Source organism: Pelodiscus sinensis, chromosome 5 (assembly GCF_049634645.1).
Source record: "Pelodiscus sinensis isolate JC-2024 chromosome 5, ASM4963464v1, whole genome shotgun sequence".
Taxonomy (NCBI): Eukaryota; Metazoa; Chordata; order Testudines; family Trionychidae; genus Pelodiscus; species Pelodiscus sinensis.
Genome location: NC_134715.1, coordinates 69,141,680 through 69,167,421, shown reverse-complemented (window position 1 = coordinate 69,167,421; position 25,742 = coordinate 69,141,680). Strand labels below are relative to the sequence as shown.

The 25,742-nt window shown below is 45.2% G+C and overlaps 1 protein-coding gene and 2 long non-coding RNA genes across 8 annotated transcripts in view; 2 read left to right on the top strand and 1 right to left on the bottom strand.

The window, feature by feature from the left end:
* LOC142829627 (uncharacterized) lies at positions 1-9,432 on the top strand. The gene is made up of 4 exons (XR_012904246.1): positions 1-663; positions 2,615-2,711; positions 3,792-3,852; positions 9,299-9,432. It is a non-coding gene; the product is annotated as an uncharacterized LOC142829627 (long non-coding RNA).
* LOC142829626 (uncharacterized) lies at positions 4,654-25,382 on the bottom strand. 4 transcript variants are annotated; one of them, XR_012904243.1, is made up of 6 exons: positions 25,246-25,382; positions 20,369-20,485; positions 18,636-18,743; positions 9,249-9,846; positions 6,330-7,098; positions 4,654-5,973 (listed from the first exon to the last, which is right to left on the bottom strand). It is a non-coding gene; the product is annotated as an uncharacterized LOC142829626 (long non-coding RNA). The 4 variants fall into 4 exon arrangements; XR_012904242.1 differs by lacking the exon at positions 25,246-25,382 and adding an exon at positions 25,040-25,156; XR_012904244.1 differs by lacking the exon at positions 25,246-25,382 and adding an exon at positions 24,000-24,353.
* Positions 24,627-25,742, top strand: part of HPGD (15-hydroxyprostaglandin dehydrogenase) — a 44,387-nt gene continuing 43,271 nt past the window's right edge. For all 3 annotated transcript variants that reach the window (XM_006126992.4, XM_075930222.1, XM_075930221.1), the window contains exons 1-2: positions 24,627-24,913; positions 25,272-25,395. In XM_006126992.4, coding sequence (XP_006127054.1) covers positions 24,821-24,913; positions 25,272-25,395 — 217 coding nt within the window. In that variant the 5' untranslated portion in view covers positions 24,627-24,820. The remainder of the gene's footprint in view (positions 24,914-25,271; positions 25,396-25,742) is intronic.

Here is a 25,742-nt window from a genome sequence, read left to right as displayed (position 1 = left end):
GTGAAATAAAATGGGAACATTTGTACAGGTTCTTATTGGTTCTATGGACTGAATCCAGATTTCAGAGTTCTGGTTAAAGCAGAATTGCTTATAACACATTTAGATTTCTCCATGTTACAGTGAAATAACAGAACAATGAAAAGAATAAAAACAGAAAGAAAATATGCACTAACCCACATTAGAGAATGAAAAGCTTTTATAAGACAAAATAAAACTTGCAAATGTTTAGGATTACTTGTCACGAAAAGTACCATGGTATTATAAAGCAACAGTCTGTGGCATTATAAAACGTTTCCTGAGGGCTCTTCTCCTCACATCTCACTTGGATAAGCAGAACTGTGACACTTTTGAGACGCACAGTTGTTTCAAGGCCTTCCCTCCCAGAATATTATTTATCTATTAGTTTTTATCCTATTATATACACAAATCTAAAATAAAGGAATGTTAAGGTTGTAAAGTAAGCAACTTTAATTAGGCCCCCCCTGTTCATATTATGATGGTCTTTAATTCTGTGTTCATGTGCTACTTTTTCCAACATGTTCTGCATTAATTTTAGGAAGCATCACATTTTCTCAATGAATTGTGCCTGGTATTCATTACTGCAACAGCTGAGTGCTTCATAAACATGATGAATATATCTTCACAACACGCCTGTGAAGTAAGGTAGTGTTACTATCCTCATTTTACAAATAGGAAATGGAGTCGAGGGCTCCAGGTTGGCACTGAACAGTCAAAACCAAAATACCTCTGTTTCCCTAATGTCATTCCTTGTCCTCACTAAACCATTTAGCTGCAACTTACAAAAACAATTCAGTCTGACAATGACACCCATTATGGAAAAATACTTTCCAAAAGGAAAAAAGCTTGTTACAGTTATAAATAATTGAAAACAGCGTAAGTTATAATGAGAAGTGTCAAGCAACTAACACGAGGCAGCCCTATAAAGACTCTGCATAAACACTTGTAAACATATGTTTTGTGTCTACTTCAATAAGGATTTACTCTTCTAATCCAAAATCCATTGCAAACATAAAGAAAACAGAAGCTTCAGGGGGTAGCCGAGTTAGTCTGTACAGAAAAAGAACAACAAATGGTCTGGTAGCACTTTATAGACTAACAAAACATGTAGATGATATCATGAGCTTTTGTGGGCACAGCCCACTTCTTCAGATGACCGGAGTTTTGAGTTTAGGATGTCCAGACCCAAAATAAATATGAAAGAAGGGGAAAGAAGGGGGGAAGGAGGGGAGTGGGAGACATGGAGCAGAGGGTATAGAAAATCAGGAAGGTAGAGGAAACCAGGAAGTATCTGAAGACTGGGTAGTTAAAACGAAGCAGATAAGAATCAAAGTCAATTGATAGCATTCTTCCTGACATAGGAATCTACACAAAGAGCTGTTTGCACCTTCATTGAATATTAGATTGATAGTGTCCCTGTTACAAGGAAAACAGTTTGTATACTGCTACATTCTCAATGTATAAATGAAATTAAAGTGATTCAAGCTAATCCATTCACTATTATTACTTAGTATTAGTAGTTTTCGACACCTGATGCCTAATTCTACCTCTTTTTGCTCTATATGTACATTACACCCTCAGTATGAGATTAACACACTTAGCACCAGCTGCTCCTACATTTGCCTTATATCCAATCAGGATATAATTTTTACCAAAATCATTTAAGTGCAATCACTAATGTGCATAGAGTTACTTTATAAAAGTGTTTATACCTGCATCGACTATTCCCCTTCACATAGGAGGGTTACTCTAGTTAAATTCAACGAAGAGTCCTGTGACACCTTAGACAGTGGTATAGAGGCAGGCGTATATATAAAAGAACTTCAAACCCTGATTACAGAGACAGCTGAAATGCATTTCATTTGCAAATTCAATACACTCAAAATTAGGATCAAATAAGGATATAAACTGATTAACAGACTCTTAAGGCAATTTTCCCTCTCTTCATATTCATATCTCCCTATCAACTGCCATGAATGAGCCACATCTGCCCTAACTTGATTAGCCTCATTAACACTGATCCTAGACATGACAAGTAACTTATATGTGTGTGTATATACACACACATATCTGCCTCTGTAATTTCCACTTCAATTCATCTGATTAAGTGGGTTTTACCCACATAAGTTTATGCCATAATAAATCTGTTAGTCTCAAAGGTGCCACAGGACTCCTCATTGTTTTTGCAGATACAGACTAACAAGGCTACTCCTCTGAGGCTTAGTTAATCTGTACAATTAGAAACCTTGTGAATACAGACAAGATTTATGCAGTATTTCTTCAAATATCGTGAAAGTTACCTTGTGTTTTAGCACAAGAATCACTGATTTGAGAACTTGTACTAGAGATTCAAAATTCAATATTCATGATTAGCTCTCAGTGATTCTTTATTCTCTAATTTTAAAAGCTCCAATCAACCAGAGAGCAGAAACAATACCACAGATGACTTAGTATAAATTGTTAACTGCCAATGTAACAAGCAACTTTATCAGTCTAAAAATTGTAATTTTTTTGGTAATAAATCATTTTTTTTACTTCTGAATTCATAGCATTATATAATAATCCCTTATATAACAAATTTTCTTCTTAATCCCAGACATTTTTGGTGACATTTTATTGTGGTATTTGTAACAGAGATGCTAGTAAATCTTCATTTAATCCCTTGGGAATACAAGGCATTATACTTCTTTAAGGTATGTATAACTTAATAAAACTACACTGTTACATAAATGTGTGTTTAATTACTTATGAATTGTGCCTATTTCATAATTCTGTACATGACCAATAACTAAGGAATTAAATGATTAACAATATAATCTGAATCAGAAGGGTGCAGTTTATGAGTTGTTTTGATGACACTTCAGGTTTCCAAGTTATTTACTAATTTCCTCTTAATCCTTTGATATTTGGGATGTATTGATAGTTGGAATGTAAAACCTCATTTAATCAGTTAATCGGTTAAACATTATGTTTAACCCATTAACTACTTAAATAAAGGTGGGCAGATGCTGCTCCAGCCAAGCTGGTCCCACTGTCGGCAGGGGCTGCTCCAGCTGCACTGATGCACCTCCTGCCCATGGCACGGCACAGCGGCTCCAGCCCAACTGGGCTGACAGCTAACCATAATCAATAAGCATTCATATGCCTAACTGATAGCAGTACATTAAGTACCATTCACTTTAGGTCTTTAATCTTTAAACTGGTATTAGTTATCTTCTCTTTTTAGTTTATTTATGTAAACACTAATTTTTGGAAATTCTCTGAATAATGTAGTGAACATTTTAGTTCCCAATATCATTTTATGTTCTGTTTAGCAATTTTATGTGTTAAAATTATACAACTTAATTATAAAACTAATCTATCTTTAAAGTACATAAATAACTGTAGGAAAGAGATTTCTGGCCAGCCACAAACATTTTGGTTTGACGAGGCAAAACCTATAGCCAAGATGTTTGTATAATTTGCTTCATCTCCCATGCTTCTAAACATCCTTTGGAAGAATTGTGCAGAATAAAATAAAGGCCAAGTCATATAAATAAATTCCATTCTAGCTAAATTGTCATAAATGTTGAGTAGCCACATTTAGCCAATTCCCTCATGATTGCTATAAGAGTCACCATTTCATGTTTAGATAACTTATAATGTTGAACAGCATGTCCACAACCAGAGGCACAAAGGGAACATCTCTGCATGCATGTGCACTGTATAGTTTACTACTTTGAATTTGTATCATGTTCAAACACCATGTGACTGGACCTTTTTCCTGTCTGAAGGTAAAGGTCATTTATGGGGAAGCCTGCTTTTTGCCTCCATTCAATGGTCTTCCAGGATGAGGTTAGTAGCTACCAATGAAGCCATAATCATGGACACGTTGCCATTTTTCACAATTTTCTCTTTTACTTGCCTTTTATGTCATGAAAGAAAGACTCTGGTGCATGCTTTCCTCCAGAGTATCATCCTGAAACACCTTTTCTGGATCTTTAGAATCTGCTCTTCTATTTCTGGCTTCACTTTTTCCTTTATTTTTGGACATGATTCAACTAAGTCTACTCTAAGTCTAGGAAGCAGAAGTTTCACTATTGCTGGGCTTTCTGTGACTGTGGATCACTTTCCTCAGAAACAAAGGTGCTCCCATTTTGTATGGAGATCTTGTGTATGGCATCCACTGACTCTTAGGCACTGTCCAGTGTTCTGTACATGATGGCCCCTTGGGAATCCTTTTGCTGCCTCCTTTGACTCCTCTTTTACTTCTGCACTTTTTGAATTCTTCAATATTTATTAGCTAACACCAGCTCCTCTGACTGGTAAGACAGGAATTATAAGAGGGTATGTCTACACTACCCCGCTAGTTCGAACTAGGAGGGTAATGTAGGCATACCGCACTTGCAAATGAAGCCCGGGATTTGAATTTCCCGGGCTTCATTTGCATAAGCGGGGCTCCGCCATTTTTAAATCCCCGCTCATTCGAACCCTGAGCCGCGCGGCTACACGCGGCACGAACTAGGTAGTTCGAACTAGCGGGGTTCGAATGAGCGGGGATTTAAAAATGGCGGAGCCCCGCTTATGCAAATGAAGCCCGGGAAATTCAAATCCTGGGCTTCATTTGCAAGTGCGGTATGCCTACATTACCCTCCTAGTTCGAACTAGGAGGGTAGTGTAGACATACCCAGAGTTATTAGCATGCAAATAGCCTGTGGCATTTCAAATTGGGTACAGGCCTTGCATTTTTAAGCACAAGGAGTAAGTGCACTACCGAGTTTTGTCAGAAAAACTTCTGGTTTTCTGAGAAAACTTGAGGAACGTCCACACTGCAATTGCTTTCTTTCTATAGTAAATCAAAAGAACAGAGGGCTTTTTCCAACAGCAGTAATTCTCATTCTGAGGAAGAAGCCTTTCTGCAAAAGAGCTCTTGCTCCTCTGCTCCCTCGCCATGCCATGCCCATGCCCTCTCCCCTAGCAATGCTCATGCCTCTTCCCCAAGTGATGCCTATGGCCCCTCCCCACCCCCATCAACCGCCCCATGCTCCCCGCACCCACCCAACCCCGACAAGGTCCCTGCACCAGAGGTGGCACCTCGAGAAGCCCCCCTTGCAGTTATGAGCTCCACTCCCACTGCCCACCTTCTCTGAATCTTTACTCAATGCACACTGGATTTTTTTAAAAACCAAACAGGTGTGTTTATTGGGAAGCCAGGGAAAGGGCGAAGGGAGAGGTTGTGGTGGGGAAGGGATAGGGCTGCAAGGCAGAGGCCCCGAGGGGAGGAGGCCCTGGGGAGAGTTATTGGGGTCCTTAAGAGAACGTCTCCCTCAGGACCTCCCGGATTCACACCCCAGCCTGATGGTCTTGGCGGATGTCAGCTGTCTGTGGCTGCTGGAAGGCTTGCTCCTTGTGGCTGGAATCTGCCCCCCACCTCGAGAGAAAGGCCTCCCCCTTCCTCTCCACAGTGTTATGGAGGACACAACATGCTGCCACCAACTCGGGCCCAGTTGAGTTGGGCATTAAATTGGCCCCTGCTGGGATCCAGGTGGCCAGTGTAAAGCTTCATAAGCCATGGCATGAGGTGGTAGGCTGCATCTCCCATGATGTACAGTGGCATCTGCACATTCTCAACAGCAAGTTCACAGTGGGGGAAGAACGTGCCCACCCCCTGCTTGTGGTGCAGACTAGAGTTCCTGAAGACTTGGGCATTGTGTACCCTGCCTGAACACCTGACAAAAATGTCTGTGAAGTATCCTCGGTGGTCGACCAGGGCCTGCAGCACCACGGAGAAGTAGCCCTTCCTGTTAATATACTGGGCCACTCGATGGTCCAGTGAGTGGATTGGGATGTGCGTCCCATCGATCACTCCCTCACAGTTCGGGAACCCCAGGGCAGCAAATCCGGCCACAGTCGCATCCAGGTCTCCCACATGGATGACTCCCCACACAGCAGGATGTAATTGATGGCCCTCACAACCTGCAGAAGGAGACAAAGAAATACACAAAACAGAAAATGAGGGAAGGGGGGGCATGAACCCTTGAGAGGTGCCTGCCCCCCTCTCCATTTCCTGCTCCTCCTTAAACACCCAGGATCCACCTCCTATGAGGTCGCCCTCCCTCCAGCAGCAGGGCTGTGTGAGGATGGGACAGCACAAACCCCTGGGGATGGGACTTCCCCCCTACTTGCACTCCACCACCTACAATCCCCAGCCACCCTTTCCTGAGGGTTCCCATTATGCAACACTCCTCCCCCCCCCCCCAGCCTTCCCCACAGGGATTGCAGCCTGAGGAAGGCCCCAACGTAGGCTTCCCCACGCCAAACTGGTTGCCCACTGATTGGTAGCTATCGGGGATGGCAAGCTTCCAGAGGGTGATGGTGACCCATTTCTCCACGGGGATGGCGGGCCGCAGGTGGGTGTTGCATCTCCAGGGGACGGGGTGAGTCAGGCACACAGCTCCAAAAAGGTGGCCTTCCACATGCGGAAGTTTTGGAGCCACTGCTGGTCATCCCATCGCTCCATGTCCAGTTGGTCCCACAGTCCAAACTGGTGTTGAGCCTCCAGAAATGTCTCTCTACAGTGGGGTACGGTTGCCAGAGTGGAGCAGCCACAGCCATAGAGAGGATCCCCAGAATAAGCTCAGGGTCCAGGTCATGCAGGACCAGGAAGGCAGCCAGCACAAAGTGCTGCAAAAACAGCAGCATGGCTGTGTGGGACCATCGCATGCCCAGGGTCAGCTCCGGCTCCGTGGCACAAAGAAAAAGGCTGTGGTCTCCAAAAAGAACAGGGTAACCATAGCAGGCACTGCGAGAGCTTTGCTGTCTCCTGAAGAGGCACCAAGCACGCAGCCGAAGCAGAGAATCAGTTTTCCAGGAGGGTCCCTTTAAGTGCATGTCTCTGCAAGGCTCCAGCGCCAGCATTCGGAAGCAACAGGTGACAAATCCCTAGCTAAAGTGGTTCTGGGTGGCCTTCTATGCAAGAGAGCATCCAATGAATCTGGACACTCTTTCGCAAAAGCGCATTGCTTTTTCAATGCGCTTTTCTGAGTGGACGCACTCTTGCGCAAGAAGGTTTTTCTGAAGATCATTTCCAAAAAGAGCTTCCTGGAAAAAAAAAAAAGAAAAAAGACTGCAGTCTAGATGTAGCCAAGAAGTGTTAAGAGTTCTCTGTTTTACCCAAGTCATTCACAATAACACTGTAACATGCATATTTAAATTTTATTGACATCATGCCACAAAGATTAGTGACAACCACAACTACATTTATTTTTCAATTTCAATAGAAATAAAAGAGAAGAGACACATTCTTAGACATAACTTTAAGTTAAAATCAGGTTCTATGGTGAAATTCTAACACTACCATAAATATATATATATGCATTCCACTGTTCAAGAATCTTTTTGTTTGGCATGGGCACTGTTTAGTTTATACATTTGTTAAAATGGTAAAACTACAATGAAAACGGTCAGATCTTAGAAATATATTAATTATTTTGAGCGAATATTCTGAGACACAAAACACCATGTACCATTCTTCTGTACCTTTAGCTCATAAGTAATGTAAATATCAAATATTCCAAAACACTTATTATGTTCAACCTTTGAATTAAATGTGGGATAGAGGATTACTTTCTTTCATGACTTAATTCTTGCCCTCATACACATGTAAGGAATCTCAATCCTGATCTTCCAGCTCTCATGCAGCGATCAACTATTTTGTAGGACCTCTATTAACTAGTTATTTTGAATGCCCAAAATGAGATACCCATCTTTTGGACATCAGTAGCTGGGTCTATAAATCCTGCACTGGACACAGAATCTATTCTGTTTACAAGCAAGCTGCTTGATCACAATTCCCTGCAGTTGCTGGTACTATACTACCAGTCTTGGAGGCAAGTGCCCACAGATAACCCAAAAGAGGAAAGGGGAGAAGGAAAAGAAGGCAGAAAGACCTGAGACAGCAAAGGGGTGGTAGCCTTGCACCAGTCTCCCTCCAAGAAAATAAGGCTGTAAGTCTTAAAACTGTAGTACAGATAGTCCACCATAGGCCTCCAATTAAGTTTCAGGAAAGCTAACACCGGAGAAGTTGAGACACTTTGAAATGGCACACCAAGGCTACGTCTAGACTGGCATGATTTTCTGGAAATACTTTTAACGGAAAAGGTTTTCCCTTAAAAGTATTTCCACAAAAGAGCGTCTAGATTGGTCCCAGAGTTATCGTTAGAATGATGCGCTTTTGCGCAAAAGCGCGTCTAGATTGGCGGCGCGCTTTTGCGTAAAAGCAGAAGCCCGGAACCATTTTGAAGAGGGCAAAAGGGCACCAGCCCTTTCCGGGGGCAGGGCTGGAGCTCCGTTCAGACACGTGCTTAAAGGGGTCTTGCCGAACAGCCATTTGTCTCCTGCTCCGTGCGTTAGGACCTCTTGCAGGGACTGACAGCCATAGCAGGTTTGGTGGTTGCCCTCTGCGTTTTGGACACCACCATTTTTCCCTCTAGTGCTTTTTCCTGGTTTTGGTTTTTTGTGCCCTGCTTTGTCTGCCATGGAGCCACAGGTGGCCATGTGCCTGCTCTGGCCCCTGTCGGCCATTTTCGAGTGCCTGCAGCTGGTGCTCCAGGCTGGTGCCCTCGTGTTCCAGGACCAGGAGGCGCAGATCGCCTTGGACTCCCTCACCAGGGAGGTCATGGATTCCCTGTGGCATCCCCACCCCACCCGTGGAGAGGCCACTCTGGAGATTGGACACCAGTACGGACTGGTGGAACCGGATGGTCCTTGGGCAATGGGACGTCCAGCAATGGCTCCAGAATTTCCGCATGCGAAAGCGGACGTTCCTGGAGCTGTGCGCCTGGCTCACCCCCACGCTCCAGAGAGCCACCACCCGGCTGCGTGCACCCATCCCCGTGAACAAGAGGGTCGCCATCGCGCTATGGAAGCTGGCCACCCCGGACAGCTACCGATCGGTGGCACAGCAATTTGGGGTGGGAAGATCCACCGTCGGTATGATCATGATGCAGGTAAGTCCCAGGGGGAGTGGAGAGTGGGGTAGGGGGAGAGTGCTGCACTCCATGCCCGAGGGCAGCACACACATCCAGGCTGGGTCACCCAGGGGTTTGGGCCATCCCTCCCTTGCACAAGCCTGCTGGTAGGGAGGGGGGGCATGGGGCGAGGGGGCCCTGGTGTGTGTGTGTGCGTGTGTGTGTGCGCGTGCGTGAGGACAGAGGGAATCACGGGGGGGCCCCAAGAGAGCGCACACTCACCCCTGCCTTATGTGATGTGTTCCCTTGTGTCTCTCTGCACCCTTCTGCAGGTCGTCCACACCCTAACCTGCTCCCAAGAGTGATCCGCCTGTGCGACGTGGATGCTACGCTGGCCGGCTTCGCTGCCCTCGGGTTTCCCAACTGTGGGGGAGCCCTGGATGCAACCCACATTCCTGGAATGGGTACTGCTCTATTGTTCTCCAGACCCTCGTGGACCACCGAGGCCGCTTCTTGGATGTCTACGCGGGCTAGTCTGGCAGCGCACACGACGCACGCATCCTCCGCAACTCCAGACTGTTTCGCAGGCTGTGGGCGGGAAACTACTTCCCCCAGTGGAAGTTGACTGTCGGGGATGTGCCTATGCCCATCTGCATCATCAGGGACGTGGCCCTACACGGGGCAGCCAGACCAAAACCACACCACTGCAGGTCCCCCTCGAAGCGTTCCCGAATCGCTGCCTTGATGCACTTGATGGCCTGCACATGCCGGCGAAGGAGCTGGTCCCGGTGGCAGAGCCTGTGCCTGCGTGGTTGGACAGCTGGGGGTGCCGCTGCTGCTGGACTGGAGGGTCCCCGGCTTGGGGACCTGCTTGGTCCCACTGCAGGGAAGAGAAGAAAGTATGGGTCAGTCAGGCAGGCCAGCCACTGTCCCCACACCTCATGCCCTCCACCCCTGAGCCCAGGTGACACCACAGTTGTGTGGCTTGGGCCTACTCAGTTCCCCTCCTGCCCTCCGTGTTGTATGTTTGCAAGGAGGACCGCTCCTGGAGTAGGGTGCTCCTCCATGTATTGTAACCACTGGTCTGTGTCCTGGCCTCATGGAGGACAGGAGGGTGCTTGTGTTGCGTTAACCAGTGGAACTCCCTGCTGGTGGAGACTGTGAGGCTTTGGGCTAATCACTGGTGTTTGATAGGGAGCAAGATGCATCCGCACACAGTACCTGGGAGCACATCTGGCAGAGGTGGTCTGGGCTCTCAGATCTCCATTGCGTGGGATATCCCCTGGACAGAACCAGGAGAGTGACTGGGGGCGGGGGGGTGTCCCATCCTTGCAGCAAAACTCAGGTGGCCCTAGGGTCGGCCCGAGCACTTCCCCTCCTTCTCCCTCCCATTATCCTTCACACACATAGCCCAGGGACATGTGTGGCCGCAGTGGGGACTTCCCTCAGGGAGCCAGCCAAGGCACCGGGAGCAGGCGAGGGGCTCAGTGGGGGCCACGCTCACAGGGCTGTGATGCTGCGGTTTTCCCAGGAACAGCTGGCAGTGCCTCACAGCCAGGCATGGGACAGTGTGTCGTTCTGTGTGCTGCACCCTTGCGGAGATGCGGGCTCTGGCCTGAGCCCCTGGGGCCCTGACTGGTTCCAGCCGGCATCCACCCTTCCCCCTGGTCCCGCCGAATGTATGTGAGTAGCCCGGTCCCAGGCATGCCCCGCAGCTGCCTGACGCGGCCACGTGCCGCTCGGTCACCAGGCTGCACATGGTTGCACGTGCTGCTTGCCTGGCTCCCCCTCCCCTCGCCCCCCACCCTTGTGAGTGCAAAGTGCAAGCCTGTCAGCCGACAGTCAGGGCAGTGAGTCCCTTATGACCGGCTGAAGTTCTTTTTAAATTGTGCTTGGTTCTGTTACAGCAACTGAAGGAGTCAGGTTAAAGCTTAAACAGTTACTATTTATTGTTACAGGGTAAACTTAGTTGTTAAATGCTACTACTGTGTTACAGATAACACAGCCACTACAAAGGACAGGACAGAAATTACACTAATAAATCACTTACAGGTACCATGAAACCCTTTGGTTCTCTGAGCTCTTATTAAATGCATGCAAAATAGACACATAGCAGGTATATATTCTCACCCCTGCGTTCCAGACTTGGCGTGGCCAGCGTCTTTCTCTCAATCCCTCGGGAAGAAGTAGGGCGAGGTTGGGCGTCCCACAGACCTCGGGAAACAATCAATACCTGCCAGCAGGTATAGATGATTGGAGCTCAAATGGGGTGGGCTGCTGAACCTCTTTTATACCCCTTGGGTCATGTAGGCTTCTTCCTGGGCTCAAGTGGCCAATTAGGAAAAATGGCTTTGAATGCCAAGTTTCCCACGAAGGGTGCAAAGCACAATTTACACCTGGGAAAATGCAGACAATGGGCACCTCTGGTAAGTGATGGGCGAAGATTCCTCTCCTGGGACAGTGCAGGCGTGTCAATTACTGGTACTAGCCATCAGGGCGACGGGAGGCCCCAGGTCGTCAGCTAGCCCATTTACTGACTGGTTTCTGTTTATGGTAGAGTCAGGGACAGGCAGCAAACCTGTGTTCCCAGGGCATCAAAGGCTGACTGCCTTTCTCTTGCTCTCTGGGGGGGGGGGGGGAAACAAGATGGGGCTCGTGGAAAAACAAGATGGGGTTTTGTGTCTGGCTACAAAGCCTCACCAGTGGATCCTTCCCCAGCCTCGGAGGCTGCGTGGGAGACATCAGGGCTGCTGGAGGGGGCCTGCTGGGTGGCAGTGCTGGCCTCATCCTCCGATTCAGTGCTGTCGTCTCCTTCCCCCGCCACGGTGGACCTGGTGACGGGGGGGCTCACACTGCTGTCGACCGGCACGTCCGGGGCTTGCGGGGCTGGCTGGCGCAGGATGGCGTGCAGCTGGTCATAGTGGTGGCAGGTTTCTGGTTTTGCCCCCCTGCCCTCGCTGGCCCGCACATAGCCCAGGCGCAGTTCTTTGACTTTAGCCTGTTCCAGGTTCCGGGCTCGATGGCCCTGCTGGTCAAAGATGTCGGCGTTGTGGCGCTGGGACCGGGTGTCGTGCAGGCCCTACTCCTCCTGCCACAGGTCCAGGAGGGTCTCCAGCTCCCCCGAGGACCATGATGGGGCCCTTCTTTTCTGGCCTCTGGGGGCCTCCTGCGCTGGGGGTGCAGGTGGCTGAGCACCCAGAGCTGCCATGCTGGCTGCGAGGTGGCTGCTGGGCACGGCAGGGGCACCGTGGCAGACCTCAAGCCAGACGTCTGAGGTACGCTCCTGCCACGTGCGCTCAGCAGCCTGCATCTTTTTAAGAGCTCGGGTTACCAGGAAGTCCGGGGCTCCTACGGGGTCTCCCGGCATCCAAACTGCTTTTTTCTGTTTAGCCTGCTTTTGCGCAAAAGTCTCAGCTAACTGTCTACACTGGCCCTTTTGTGCAACAGTTTTTCGCAAAAAAGACTTTCGCCCAAACGGGAGCATCAAAGCTTTTCCGGAAAAAGCACGGATTTCGGAAAGTAGAACGTCAGTGCTTTTGCAGAAAATCAAGCAGCCAGTATAGACAGCTGGCAAGTTTTTCCGGAAAAGCGGCTGATTTTCTGGAAAAAGTGGCCAATCTAGACACAGCCCAAGAGAAGATGACAGCATCTGTTTAATGTTATCTACCACCTTTTCTTACTGCCCACTTCATGGTGGCTGTTGACATGCACCATATACTGCAGTGATTTAAGTGCCATGACAGCCCAGTGATTTTGATAAGGTTGCTTGGGGGAGGGAAAGGGGGATAAGTTTGGAATTTAACCTAGTCTCCATAGCCAGGCACGCACTGCAGCAACTGTGTGCAGCCTTTCATTTGGCATCACTGGACATCCGTCCACTTATATGTTGATTAGGAACATGTCACATTCTGAAGAGATAACAGCAGAAAAGTGATTAAACATGTTTTATTGAGAATGCACTCAACCATAACCTGCCTGTAAATTGAGGACTTTGGCTAGAAGAAAAGAGATTGAAGCTCTTCAGATTCTCCACTGCTTTTGAATTATGAAAGGTGGGAAAGGAGAATATTTACCCAAGCCAAAGGTAGGTTGGAAGAGGTTGGCTCAGGTGAGACAGTCACTCAACACACAGAGGAATGGAAGTTATTTAAAACTTGTTTCTTCCAGACAGAATCCTCTTGCATCCCAGACCAGCACTAGGTAGTCATTCCAGGGGGATTCAGGTCCCTGATAAGCTGGAATTGGAAGTAATTGGAAGTGGATTTAAGGGAAAGTACCCTCAAAAGAAGCTGGGGGAATAGAATTGAGGTACAGAGGGGTGATAGCCCTGACCTCATACAAGGAGAGGGTGGTGAGATGCCAGCAGTGGGCAGAAATCTGGTTGGGAAGGGAGAGGGCTTAAAACAGCAATCCCAAAAATATGGGAATGATTAAGGAAAGGATGATGATCTGAAAGACTTACTGCAAGGTATTTCCCAGGTGAACTAATAAAGTCACAGCCTAATTATACCACTTCCCTTGAATCTCATCTTTTTTCCTTCATGTTCAGGACAATGTACCATTGAGAAAGGAGAGAGGAGTGTTTCGGAGAGTGATTATGATATAAACTTTCTCCTCTTTCCCCCACCACTTCTGCCCATATTTTAGACAATGATTAAAACATATGACAATCTGATATCTAGTTTCTTGCATCCTTCTGCAGCATGGAACTCAAAGCCCTGGGGCAAAGAAGAAGGCAAACAGTGATTGGAAGGAAAGAAAGAGGAGGCACTGGGGCAGTGAAAGGAGGGAACGAAAGGAGCTGTTTAGTGCATGAAAAGTTACAAAGGGGTATGGGTGAAATTTATGTTCTTCATTGTTGATTATTTCTGTGTCCTGCTTTCAGGAGGGAGGCTAAAAGGCTTAATCTGAAACAAGAAAACAACATATGGTCCTTCAGTACCTGAGAGACTAACAAAAAATATAGATAATATCATTAGTGGCCTATCCAGTACATGTTTTTGTTCAAACCTTGATTAAAGGTGTCAAGAACTTTAACTGGATAGGCCTCTGATTTACTCTCTAAGGTGCTGCAGGACCATTCATTGCTTGTTAAGTTTTTTCAATTAGGGCACATCTACATAGCAGGGCTAAAACTAAATAACCTATGCAACTTGAGCTACGTCAATTGCATAGCTAAAGTTGAAATAGCTTATTTCAGCTTTTGGCACTGTCTACTCAGCAGAAAATCTGAAAGAGCACATTCTTCCTCCAACTTTCCTTACTCCTTGTAAAATGAGGGTTACAGGAGTCAGAGTAAGAAATCCTCCAGCTTGACAGTATTTTGACACTTTCGATTTAACTGCTTGTGGTGTAGATATGGAGTGGAGTCTGCCCATAACCACATATCAAAATTCACCAAGTGGCCCCCCTGTTAAAATTATTTCTGACCCCTACTTTTGGGCATAACTTTTGGGCTTCGTCTACACTGGCATGATTTTCCGGAAATGCTTTTAACGGAAAAGTTTTCCGTTAAAAACATTTTCGGAAAAGAGCATCTAGATTTGCATGGATGCTTTTCCGCAAAAGCACTTTTTGCGGAAAAGCATCCATGCCAATCTAGATGCGCTTTTGCGCAAAAAAGCCCCGATCGTCATTTTAGCCATCGGGGCTTTTTTGCGCAAAACAGTACTGTGCTGTCTACACTGGCCCTCTTGAGCAAATGATTTGCGCAAGAGGGCTTTTGCCCGAACGGGAGCAGCATAGTATTTCCGCAAGAACACTGACAATCTTACATGAGATTGTCAGTGTTCTTGCGGAAATTCAAGCAGCCAGGGTAGACGGCTGGCAAGTTTTTCCGCAAAAGCAGATGATTTTGCGGAAAAACTTGCCAGTCTAGACACAGCCTTGAAGTTTAGGAAAGAGTCCTTTACAATTCATAATTGTCCCTAATGGAGTTTTTTTCTACCTTTGTATGGTCTACTGTTAGGATTACAGACAGGCTAATACCTGATTGGATATGACAACTCCTATGTTCTTTTGTTAAAAATTGAATGCCATATTGATAAAAGTTACAATATAAAGAGCCATGGGGAAAAGGAAGTTTTGTGTTTATCTGACAGAGCTCTAGGAAAAACACTAAATGATGCAAAGAACCAAGCAGATGTTAGCCTGAGTAACCTTAAATGATAAATTGTTTATAAATAGTCTTTCCAAAGTAAAATACAGCCTTAGGGCTATATTTTGTTTTTTTGTACCATTGGCCACACTAGGAGTTTGTGGTGAAGGAAGACCAAGCTAAAACAAGGACTACAGGAATAATTCTAGCTAGCAAGTGCTGCAGCAGTAATTCCACCACCTTTTGTATGAGTGCAGTAAATACACCCCATGAACTCTGCCAGCCATTGCAATGAATCACAGTTTTACCACTACATGTACCTTTCGGAGGATAACACCTTCTGTTGTTGTACCCAAGAACAAGGTCTCCACTCAAATGTGTTCTTTGTACAAGAGTCCATGTATGTATGGGGATCCTCCTTACATCATCTCTTCTCTTCCTGAACTACTACATAGGCGGGCAAAGTTTAGCTCACAGAATTCCGCATTATAATCCAAACGACAGTTTAACATCTTTGGGTTAGTTTTCTAATTTACTTTTCAGCAACCTCCACCAACCATGTCCACAGCATTATGCAGGGAGATGATTCTTTGGGACACAGTTATATAATAAGTTTGTGTAGTAGAATCTTAAACTACTTCAAGTGTCCCAGAAATGGAGGGACTATGGTTAGGGTTCCCACAGATCCCAAAAGCCAGTTTTGGCTGGTTTCATAGGATACTGTGACTCATGACCTTCAGAAAAAAAATCTGTGAAAATGTTCCTATCTATCAGATTATTTACTCTAGTTCACTTTTTCAATAAAAGGTTTTCAGAGATATGAGCGTTCGGGTATTCAAGTAATGTAACTACCTGGTTTATGCTTTCAGTGTTATTTGTTATGTAATTAAAACTTTTTTTTCTAAGCAACATGAAAGAAGTGGATTTAAAAGGGCATTGCATGCCCAGCAGAAGCGACAGAGCTGTGAGTACAAGAAGGAAATAAAGAAGGCATGGAGGCTGGTGTCACTGGAGCAGTGGGAGGACCAGGGGAAGACTGTAACAAGAGTTGTTAGAGATAGAGGTTGGCTTAGGGCCTTGAAATCAAAAGCAAAAAAGATTAAACTTAATATACAGGGCAATGGGGCCTAAGAGGGATTTCAAAAGGGAGAGATGGTGATATGGCTCCAGATGACAGATCAGATTCTTTTAGCAAAAGCATATTGGAGTGGGTTTGACACACACCACTTACGTCCTGCTTCAGAGTGGACCACCTGGTTCTTGATGTGAAAATCATTCAATGACCAGCACAAATTAGTACTATCATTTTTTCGTCACAGAGACTGATTTTATTTACATTATGGAAATCCAGCACAAATTTGTTGGTATGCAATGGCATGAAACAGCAAACAATGTTGAAGTGTCCTTTGTTCAATTCAGTGTGTACTCTTCTTTGTTATGTCTTTGTCACTAAGCTTGTATGTTACCTGAAAACTCCACAATAAAGTAAAAGAAAATAGAATGTGTAACTATAGGCAGGAAATTCCAAAGTTAAAGTGGCATGTTTCAGGTCACATGCTGCATGTAGCTTCTTTAATAGTGGTATTTTATTGATTTACCAATGCAATAAAGAATAAGCTGAGTTTGACATTCCAAAGTTCAGTGATAGAATGGACTGTGACTATCTTTGTTACATAGTGACTTAGAAAGTTAGTAATTATTAAATACTTCAGATAAGGGTTTTTTTTCAGATACTATTGATGTTTGCAACCCAAGCAATAACCTCAGAAATAATCATATTTGTTGTGAGAATGTCAGAACCACTAAAGACTAATTCACTGAACAAGCAACTGAAATGAAAACTAGGAGTGCGGATCTGCCAAAATGCATGTTACCTCACTCCATTGTCTCACCAGATAATCAGAGGTGAACAACCCTACCAGTGATTTGAATAATGGCACTGGGGGCAAAGTACTGAAAACTGGAGGGTGTGTCAGACCCACTCCAATATGCTTTTGCTAAAAGAATATGATTCATCTGCAGCCATGTCACCATCTCCCCCTTTTGGAGTCCCTCTTAGGCCCCTATTGCATTGTTTGATCTTTTTTGCGCTTGATTTGCTGTGTGTGAATATGTAGTAAAGGTCCAATCCTCAAAGAGTTTCCAATCTAAATATAAAATGAGACAAGAAGTATATACAACAGAGTCTGAGGAGCACAAGGTAACAAATTTAACAGGTCTGAATAGCATGATCAGAAATTACCACAACACATCAAATTTGGTCTGTTGTCAAGATTTTTGTAGGCATCATGCCAGAGGAGAGTTTAAAAAGGGATATGAAGGAGGATATTGAAATGCTAAGGCTGTTTACAGTAAATTCCTTTGATGCATAAGAGGCAGCTAGAAGAGCATGCAAAGGCTCTTGGAAAATTTGATAAATGAACAATCAAGGCTATTGGCAAAACAGAGACATAAGTCAACATCTTCTATACGAGATGAAAGGCTGGGGATAAACAGTGCTTTAAAATAAAGACAGTCATTTCTGTTTTATGTGGTGGAAAATGCTGAGCCAATGGAAGGATGCAAAGACAGGGATGACTTAGTCAAAATGATGAGCCAGGAAAATTATCTTTGCAGCAGTATTCTGAAAGTGAAGTGGAGCAATATGGCATTTATCAAGATCAAAGAGGAGAAACTGCAGGAACTGAGATGGAAGGTGAAGGGCTGGGTGAGTTTTAGCTATGCCAACAAAGAAAAAAGGCTTGATCTTAGAGATACAAGTGCAGGAAGAAATGACAAACTATATCCTGCAGCTATGGTGTCAGCCGACGGTCAGGGCAGTGAGTGGTGTGTGTGTGTGTGTGTGTGTGTGTACTATATACCCAAGACTTCAACTGCTGAGACAGGGGTCCCTTGCAGTGGGCAACCTGGAAGAGGCTGGAGGGTGCCCCAATAAGTGTACAGGAAGAGCTTATTACGCTTCAGATTTTAGCTGCTAGAATTTCATAATTCCTTCGCAGCGGGCAGCCTCAGGGAGACTGAGAAGCGCCCCAACTGAATTTTGCCACCTGGGTGTGACACAAATCCAAACGCCCAAGGTCTTCCTATACTATGTGTGTACTATACGCCTAAGACTTTAACTGCTGAGACCGGGGTCCCTTGCAGTGGGCAACCTGGAAGAGGTTGAAAGGCGCCCCAATAAGTGTACAGGGAGAGCTTATTACGCTTCAGATTTCAGCTGCTAGAATTTCATAATTCCTTCGCAGCGGGCAGCCTCGGGGAGACTGAGAAGCGCCCCAACTGAATTTTGCCACCTGGGTGTGACACAAATCCAAACGCCCAAGCTCTCCCTATATCTGTCCCTTTATGACCGGCTGAAGTTCTTTTAAATTGTGCTTGGTTCTGTTACAGCAACTGAAAGAGTCAGGTTAAAGCTTAAACAGTTACAGGTTTATTAAAGAAGCTTATAAATCATATGGTTACAATGGCTATTGCTCTATTTCTTAACTATTAGCAAAATATAGGTCTTAAAAATGGTTACAAAGAAGATAAAGATAGAAAAATAGAAATAATGGTACCAAGTAACAGCTTACTCTTTCTATGTGTACACTTAAGACAGAGGACCACATCCAGGTACCATTTTTACCCCCTTCTGTGCCTCTCAACTCCAGCATGTCAGGCCAGGGCCGGTCCCTCAATTCCTAGGAAAGACGAAAATACGAGGTGGGCGTCTCCATAGAACCTCGGGAGGTCAAACACCTAACCCGACCAGCAGGTAGAGGGTAGAATGACACTCAAAGTGAGTGTGTGCTGGGCCCATCTTTTATACCCATGGGGTCACGTATTTCTCTTTCTTGTCTGTCATGCCAAATGGGGCTGGTCTGTCTTTTGTGAGACCAGTTCTTACAAGGGAGTTGTGAACTTAATTTACACTTGTAAGAGAGATTTGAGATGATTAAATTGGAAGTACGGGACATTGTTTTCTCAGTGGGAAATTCCTCTCCCAGGGACTGTGTGTGTGTTTGAATCAACATAGGTGCCAGCCGCAGCCTCGAGGCCAGCTTATTGACTTAACTGCTCTCTATCCACATATCTGGGGGGTTTTTTTCAGCTTCTCAGGATCAGATGAGCCAGCATAGACTATGCTGATATTATTGCTCCTTCTCTGTCCTGTATGCTTCAGAGAGGCAAATAAGATGGATGTGATGGAGGCGGGCTGTCTGGCCACATATGGGTCTAGAGAGATACTGAATTATGTGCCAGACTCAGGGTGAAGAAAGCTTCAGGGGGTAGCCGAGTTAGTCTGTATAGGTTAAACTTAAAAAACAACAAATAGTCTGGTAGCACTTTATAGACTAAGAGTAGGTCTACACTAGCCCCCTAGTTCGAACTAGGGAGGCTAATGTAGGCATTCAAAGTTGCAAATCAAGCCCAGGATTTAAATATCCCGTGCTTGATTTGCAGCTTCCCAACTGGTCGCCATTTTTGAAATTTACAAGTCTGGACTAACTGCCTACGTCTACACGTGGCAGGGACCAGGTAGTTCGAAATAAAGCCCTAGTTCAAACTACTTGTTATTCCTTCTGGAATAAGGTTTAACAGGTAGTTCGATTTAGGGGCTTTAATTTGAACTACCGGGTCCCTGCCACGTGTAGACGCGGGCAGTGAGTCCGGATTTGTAAATTTCAAAAATGGCGACCAGCCGGGAAGATGCAAATCAAGCACGGGATATTTAAATCCTGGGCTTGATTTGCAAATTTGAATGCCTACCTTAGCCTCCCTTAATTAGCACCTTAATTGTTTGATTGGTTGATAATGTCCCAGCTATCCATTATCTCGATTGAGGCCATAGGTGTGAGAATTAAATTTGTGGATGAATATAAAGACCTGTAGGATCTTTATAGAGCATTCCTATAATCAAAATTCCCACCTAGAGAAGTAAAAAAACAGTATGACCGAGCCAAAAAAATACCCAGACAGGAACTACTTCAAGACAGACCCAAAAGATAAAATAACAGAATTCCACTTATCACCTACAATCCACAACTCAAACTCCTCCAACGCATTATACACAATTTGCAACCTATCTTGGAAAATGATCCCTCACTCTCAGAGGCCTTGGGAGAAAAGCCTACTGTCACTTACAGACGGCCCTCCAAACTGAAACGAATTCTTTCCGGTAATCATGCTACACAACCACATCATAAACATCCAGGAACCCAGCCTTGCAAACAGCCACCGTGCCAGCTCTGTCCACATATATATACACAAGCAAATTCATTACTGGATCCAACAATATAAACTACCAAATAAGAGGCTCATTTACCTGCACATGCAGTAATTTGATCTATGCCATCAAATGCCAGCAATGCCCCACTGCTATATATCGTGGACACACTGGACAGTCCCGACAGGAAAGAATCAATGGACTCAAATCAGATATCTGTAAAGAGAACATACAGAAACCTGTTGTGGAACACTTTAATCTACCTGGTCACACTTTAAAAGATATCCAAGTGGCTGTCTTGTTACAGAGCAATTCTACAAGCCAAATACACAGAGAAGGGTTGGAATTACAATTCATCCACAAGTTTAATTCTCACACCTATGGCCTCAATCTAGATAATGGATAGCTGGGACATTATCAACCAAGCAAACAATGAAAGTGCCAATAGCATTTTGTCTGTGTAGATTCTTGTGTTAGTACTCTTCCTCTCTAATTGCTATCCTATGATCCTTATGCTTCTTTTAACTATCCAATTTTTAGGTGCTTACAGATTACCAGTTTTGCCTGTTTGGTTTTCTCCTTGATACTTACATACCCCCTGCTTCTTGTTTTCCTTCTCCCTCTCCCTTCTCCTCTATTTATTTTGGGTCTGGACATCCTAAACTCAAAACTCTGGTCATCTGAAGAAGTGTGCTGTGCCCACGAAAGCTCATGATACCATCTACGTGTTTTGTTAGTCTATAAAGTACTACCAGACTACTTGTTGTTTTTTAAGTTTATCAGGGGAAAAGACAGTGGTAATGTCCACCAATTGAGAAAGGAAGTCTTGGAGGCAGGAAAGGAAACTAGGGGAAAGTTAAAAACTCAGTTTTGGTATGTTGAGGTTAAGGTGACAGCTGGACAAGTCATAAAGAAGGACAAAGATTTTAGCCTGACAGGACACAGGGCTAGAGTGGAGAGGTAGATCTGTGAGCAATCATCTTGAAAATATTTCAGCTCATGTTTATGAATGAGGTCAACTGTAAAGAGAGTGTAGGGGACAAGAGTAGTGTCCCCCTACCTCTATTAAATTTAGAGGTAGGAATGAGACAGATCCTTCAAATTAATTACTGAAGGATAAGATCTGAAATGATAAAAATCTTTCTTGATCATTCATTATTTTTCAAAATTCCTCCTCTTCAGAGCCAAACAATAGCATTTTTTATGGTTTTCTTTTTTAAACCAGAGAAGGTTGAGACATCATTTACAACACAGAAATTACCCTAACTGTCCCTTCCAGTGGTCATTGGATTTTAATAAGGGCCTTCTGAGAGCCTCCTTTACTATATTAGTGGCATATAGCAAATACTAATAATTTGGATCTGGCATTCATTCAAATACCAAAAAGTGTATGCATGAACTATTTGTGAGTTTCCCTTTAATGAGCCTCAGAGAATATTATCAATTATAATCAAACTAAAATTCTTATTATTCTGTTCTGGTATGCTAACATCCTAGCTTGTTAAATAGCCGTTTCAGTCCTGATATACACTGTAGCTCAGAACACAACATACAGACATAAAAATGCAGTCTAAATTTGTAGATGTATGATTGCTGTATGATCTGATAGTCAAGTGAATAAACAGAGAGTTCTTTATAGTGTGAGTAGCTAAAATTGCAAGAGATTAGGCATGTAAAGAGTTTGCATATTTGTTTTGCTTTTATCCCCCCCCCCCCCCATATTACTATACTGTCTAAAGATTCTGACAAATATTGAGGAGGGCTAAAAGTTCTCCCGTAATTACATCAGGCAAAGAGAAGACAGGGAGTGATTCAATACTCAACTGTTATAGAAAATCCTTCTTAATTCACTCAACCCCAAGACTAAGGGTACTTAGCATCTTGCAGGATTAGCCCTTTGGAAAACCAAAATGCAGTGATGCTCACATGGTATAAAATCTTTTAAATAGTCAATGAATTTTTTAAAATATACTTTTGGATATATTTGTATGTAACCAGAATAGTGAGTTTTAAAAAATTATTGTTTAAAGATACCCATCATTCTCATTTAAAGGACTAGTACTTAGCTTTAAAACAAAAACTTTAAAAAGGTATATCCCCAACTATTTGGTTAACCTAAACAAAGCTCTACTTTCAACTCAATGCTATTTCTATGTGTGTGAATGCTTTAACTTTTGGTTATCACCAAAACCACCTCTTGGTCACTCCATATATGGTGGCTAGACAGTGGCCTCTGGGTTGGGGTTAGGGTGAGGATTATGGTAGAGAGTAGGGCACCAGAGATCTTCATCTGCCTGCAGTACTAAGTGGGTCCTCCGTGGGCCAGATTTTAGTGAAAATCTGCTGCCCAACTGGGTCCTCACTTCACCACTCTGGCCCAACTACTACCCTGCAGATCCCTCATCCCCACACCACCAGCAGCACTCCACTCCAGCTGGGTCCCTTGCCTCCAATCTAGTCAAACCCAGGAGCGGACAGAGGCTGGCTGAGGCAGCTGGCGCCCCAGTCAGAAGGCGTGATCAGCGCCCCCGCTTGCACGGCCGTCAATGGCTGTGACGTAATCACAGGGCTCCCTGGCACCCCGTGATGTCATCATCGGGCGCTTGGGCCCACGGAGCCCTAGGCAACTGCCTAGTTTGCCTAGCTTCACGGGCCGCCCCTGGTCAAACCTCACCCTCTCCTTAGATTGATGTTGATGTAAATGGGAAAACTGGATCCTATTTTGACTTTCACCAAAATCAGAATTCTGACTATCTACAGGTGTAGAAAGGGGACCAAAGAACTCAGCTAAGTGTACAGCTCAGCCTCCAAAAAAAAAAATAGTATAAGATCCTCTCGTATATATATAAGATATATGACTATTGCCACAAATTTATTCTGATTTTGAATTTCTCTATATAAAAGCATAAAATATATTGGACTTAAGCCTGAATTCATGCACACCCAAACTCCTACTGGAGTCAATAGGACTATAGAAATGCAAGAAATGCTGAACTGGACCGTTACACTGCATGCTTATTTCGAAATAAAATATTCCGGAATAGGTATTCCAAAATAGATTATTTTGGAATAGCACATCTACGCTGCAGGGAAGCCTCAAAATTAGTCCGAGGCAGACTTCCCTAATGTAGATGTGCTGTCTCAATGTAGAGCCTCAGGAGGCACTGGGGAGGAATAACTTTGAATGGCCCTTGCTAGGGGGTATTTCAAAATAGCAGCAGTGGAGTATTTACAGATGTCTTATTTTGAAATAGCTCTTTTGGAATAGGCATTATTCCTCCCAGAATGAGGTTTACAGATTTTGGAATAAGCCGTCCATTATTTCAAAATTATTTTGAAATAACAGAATGGCTGCATAGATGCTCAAATTCTTATTTCAAAATAACACGAGTTATCTCGAAATAATGGTGCAGTGCAAACACACCCAAAAACAAATTGTCTCCTGTGTAAATACTTGGATTTATAATGGAATTATACCAAGCAGAAATTTGCCTCAAAGTTTCCATCTTCTTACTGACACCACTTTTGTTGGCTTTGAAACACTTTATTTATTTATGTTATTACAGGTTTGCTTATTGTTGATTTTAACTTTTGAGACATCTGAGTGTCCTGTGGAGAGGCAAACAGTACTTTTTAAATAATGTCCTTTAATTAAAATCTGGCTCACATTTTGTGATGAATAGATTGTGGCAGACTTAGTTACAATTTTTAAAGGTACCTTATTATTTACCTTAGTAACCGGATAACCCGCACATTTCTAGAAAGCAGTAGCAGCGACCTGGCTACTATTCATGGTGGCCACACAGGTCAGGTTTGAACTCGCACAAGATTTCCCCAGCTGTTAGAAAGGTTGGCGGGGAGGAGTGATGAGGACCCAACAATGCACTAGGAGTCTCAGGAGAGACTTCGCGTTTGTTATTGTTTCAAGTTCTAAAGCCTGTTCCAATTGTTAGCCTGCTGCTGATACGAACTGGGCTAATCAGAACGCGTAAAACCTGAACAGTTGCCAGAAGCCTTATCAAAAGTCCCGTAACTTGTTCTCACGCCATTCGCCCAGACGCAAAGGGGAAGAAAGGAGGCAGGACCTGTCCCCAGAGTCTGCAGCTCGGGCTTTTGTTTGCTGGGAGGAGGGGGAAATAATCCAACAATAATCATGCCAGCGAATGGGAGAAGCGAAGTGTGCAGCGCCCCTGCCTCCCTCTCCCCCTGGGGTGCGCTCAGGGAACTCTGGCCAGACTGGACTCGCGCCAGCTCCCAGACAGGCACGCACTGGGCTGCTGTCCGCGCGGAGTCCCGGGAGACTGGGCATGTGGAGGAGGAAGGAGGGTGGGTGTGAGCTACAGGGCAGGTGACACCGAATGAGGCTCCCCGGGGCTGGTGCGCTTGACAGCTTCCTTCTCGCCTGCTCGCCCCAGACACACGACCGTCAGATAAAGGAGACAGTGACGCTATAAATACCCAGCGCGAGAGCGCACGCCCCAGAGCCCTGCCAGCCGTGGCGAGGGACGGACAGACACGGGCGCCGCACTCCGCCTTTAGCAGGCAGCGACCATGCACGTGAATGGCAAGGTGGCGCTGGTGACTGGCGCAGCGCAGGGCATTGGCAGAGCCTTTGTCCAGGCGCTGCTAGAGGAGGGCGCGAAGGTAAGCGTGAGAGTCCCTGGCGGGGAGACCCCGGCCGTCCCTCAGCCACTGGTGCATCTTGGCGGGCGGCTTCCAGCCTGCCTGCTAGGAAACCACGAGCCCTTCTCTGCCTCCCCTAGTAGGTACCTGCTGCTCTCCCTCTCCTGGCTGCGGGTCCCTTCCCACAGCAAGTTTTCCTTCTCGCGAAGCGTGCAGCCGGGAGCACCAAGGCCCTTAGGTACGTCTGCTCCCCGGCTGCTAAAGGGCTGCGTGGGCTTGCGGGGGGGGGGGGGGGGAGGGAGGATTCCGTCTGTGCCCCCCCCCCCCCCCCAATACCTCGGAATGTGCCTTACCTCACCACGCTGCCTTCATGGCACAGGTGGCTCTCGTGGATCGGAACCTCGAAGCCGGTGAGGCGAGCAAAGCTGCCCTGGATGAGCAGTTTGAAGCTCAGAGGACTCTCTTCATTCAGTGCGATGTTACACATGAGGAGCAACTGCAAGGTAAGGAGGGAGTCGGTCAATGTTATACACCATCTTACCATGCAGCAACTTAGAAAAAATAGGACTACTGCACCTATAACTGCAATTCAAGCTTCTGGAGGGCAGGCTGTTTCTGATCACTTACAAGCATACTCAAGTGGGATCTGTTTCTCCCTCAGCAAATGTGTGCGCCTTTGGGTTTTAGGACTTGGCACAGAGGAAAGAAAGAATAAAGATGTCACTGAACATTTAGTGATACTTTTGTATGAGAGCCTGTGCATTACTGAACATAGTTGTAGGTATAGGGTCATTTTATGAGTAATGTATTAAAATCTTTAAAGTACAGTGTGTAATAAAGGATAGTATTT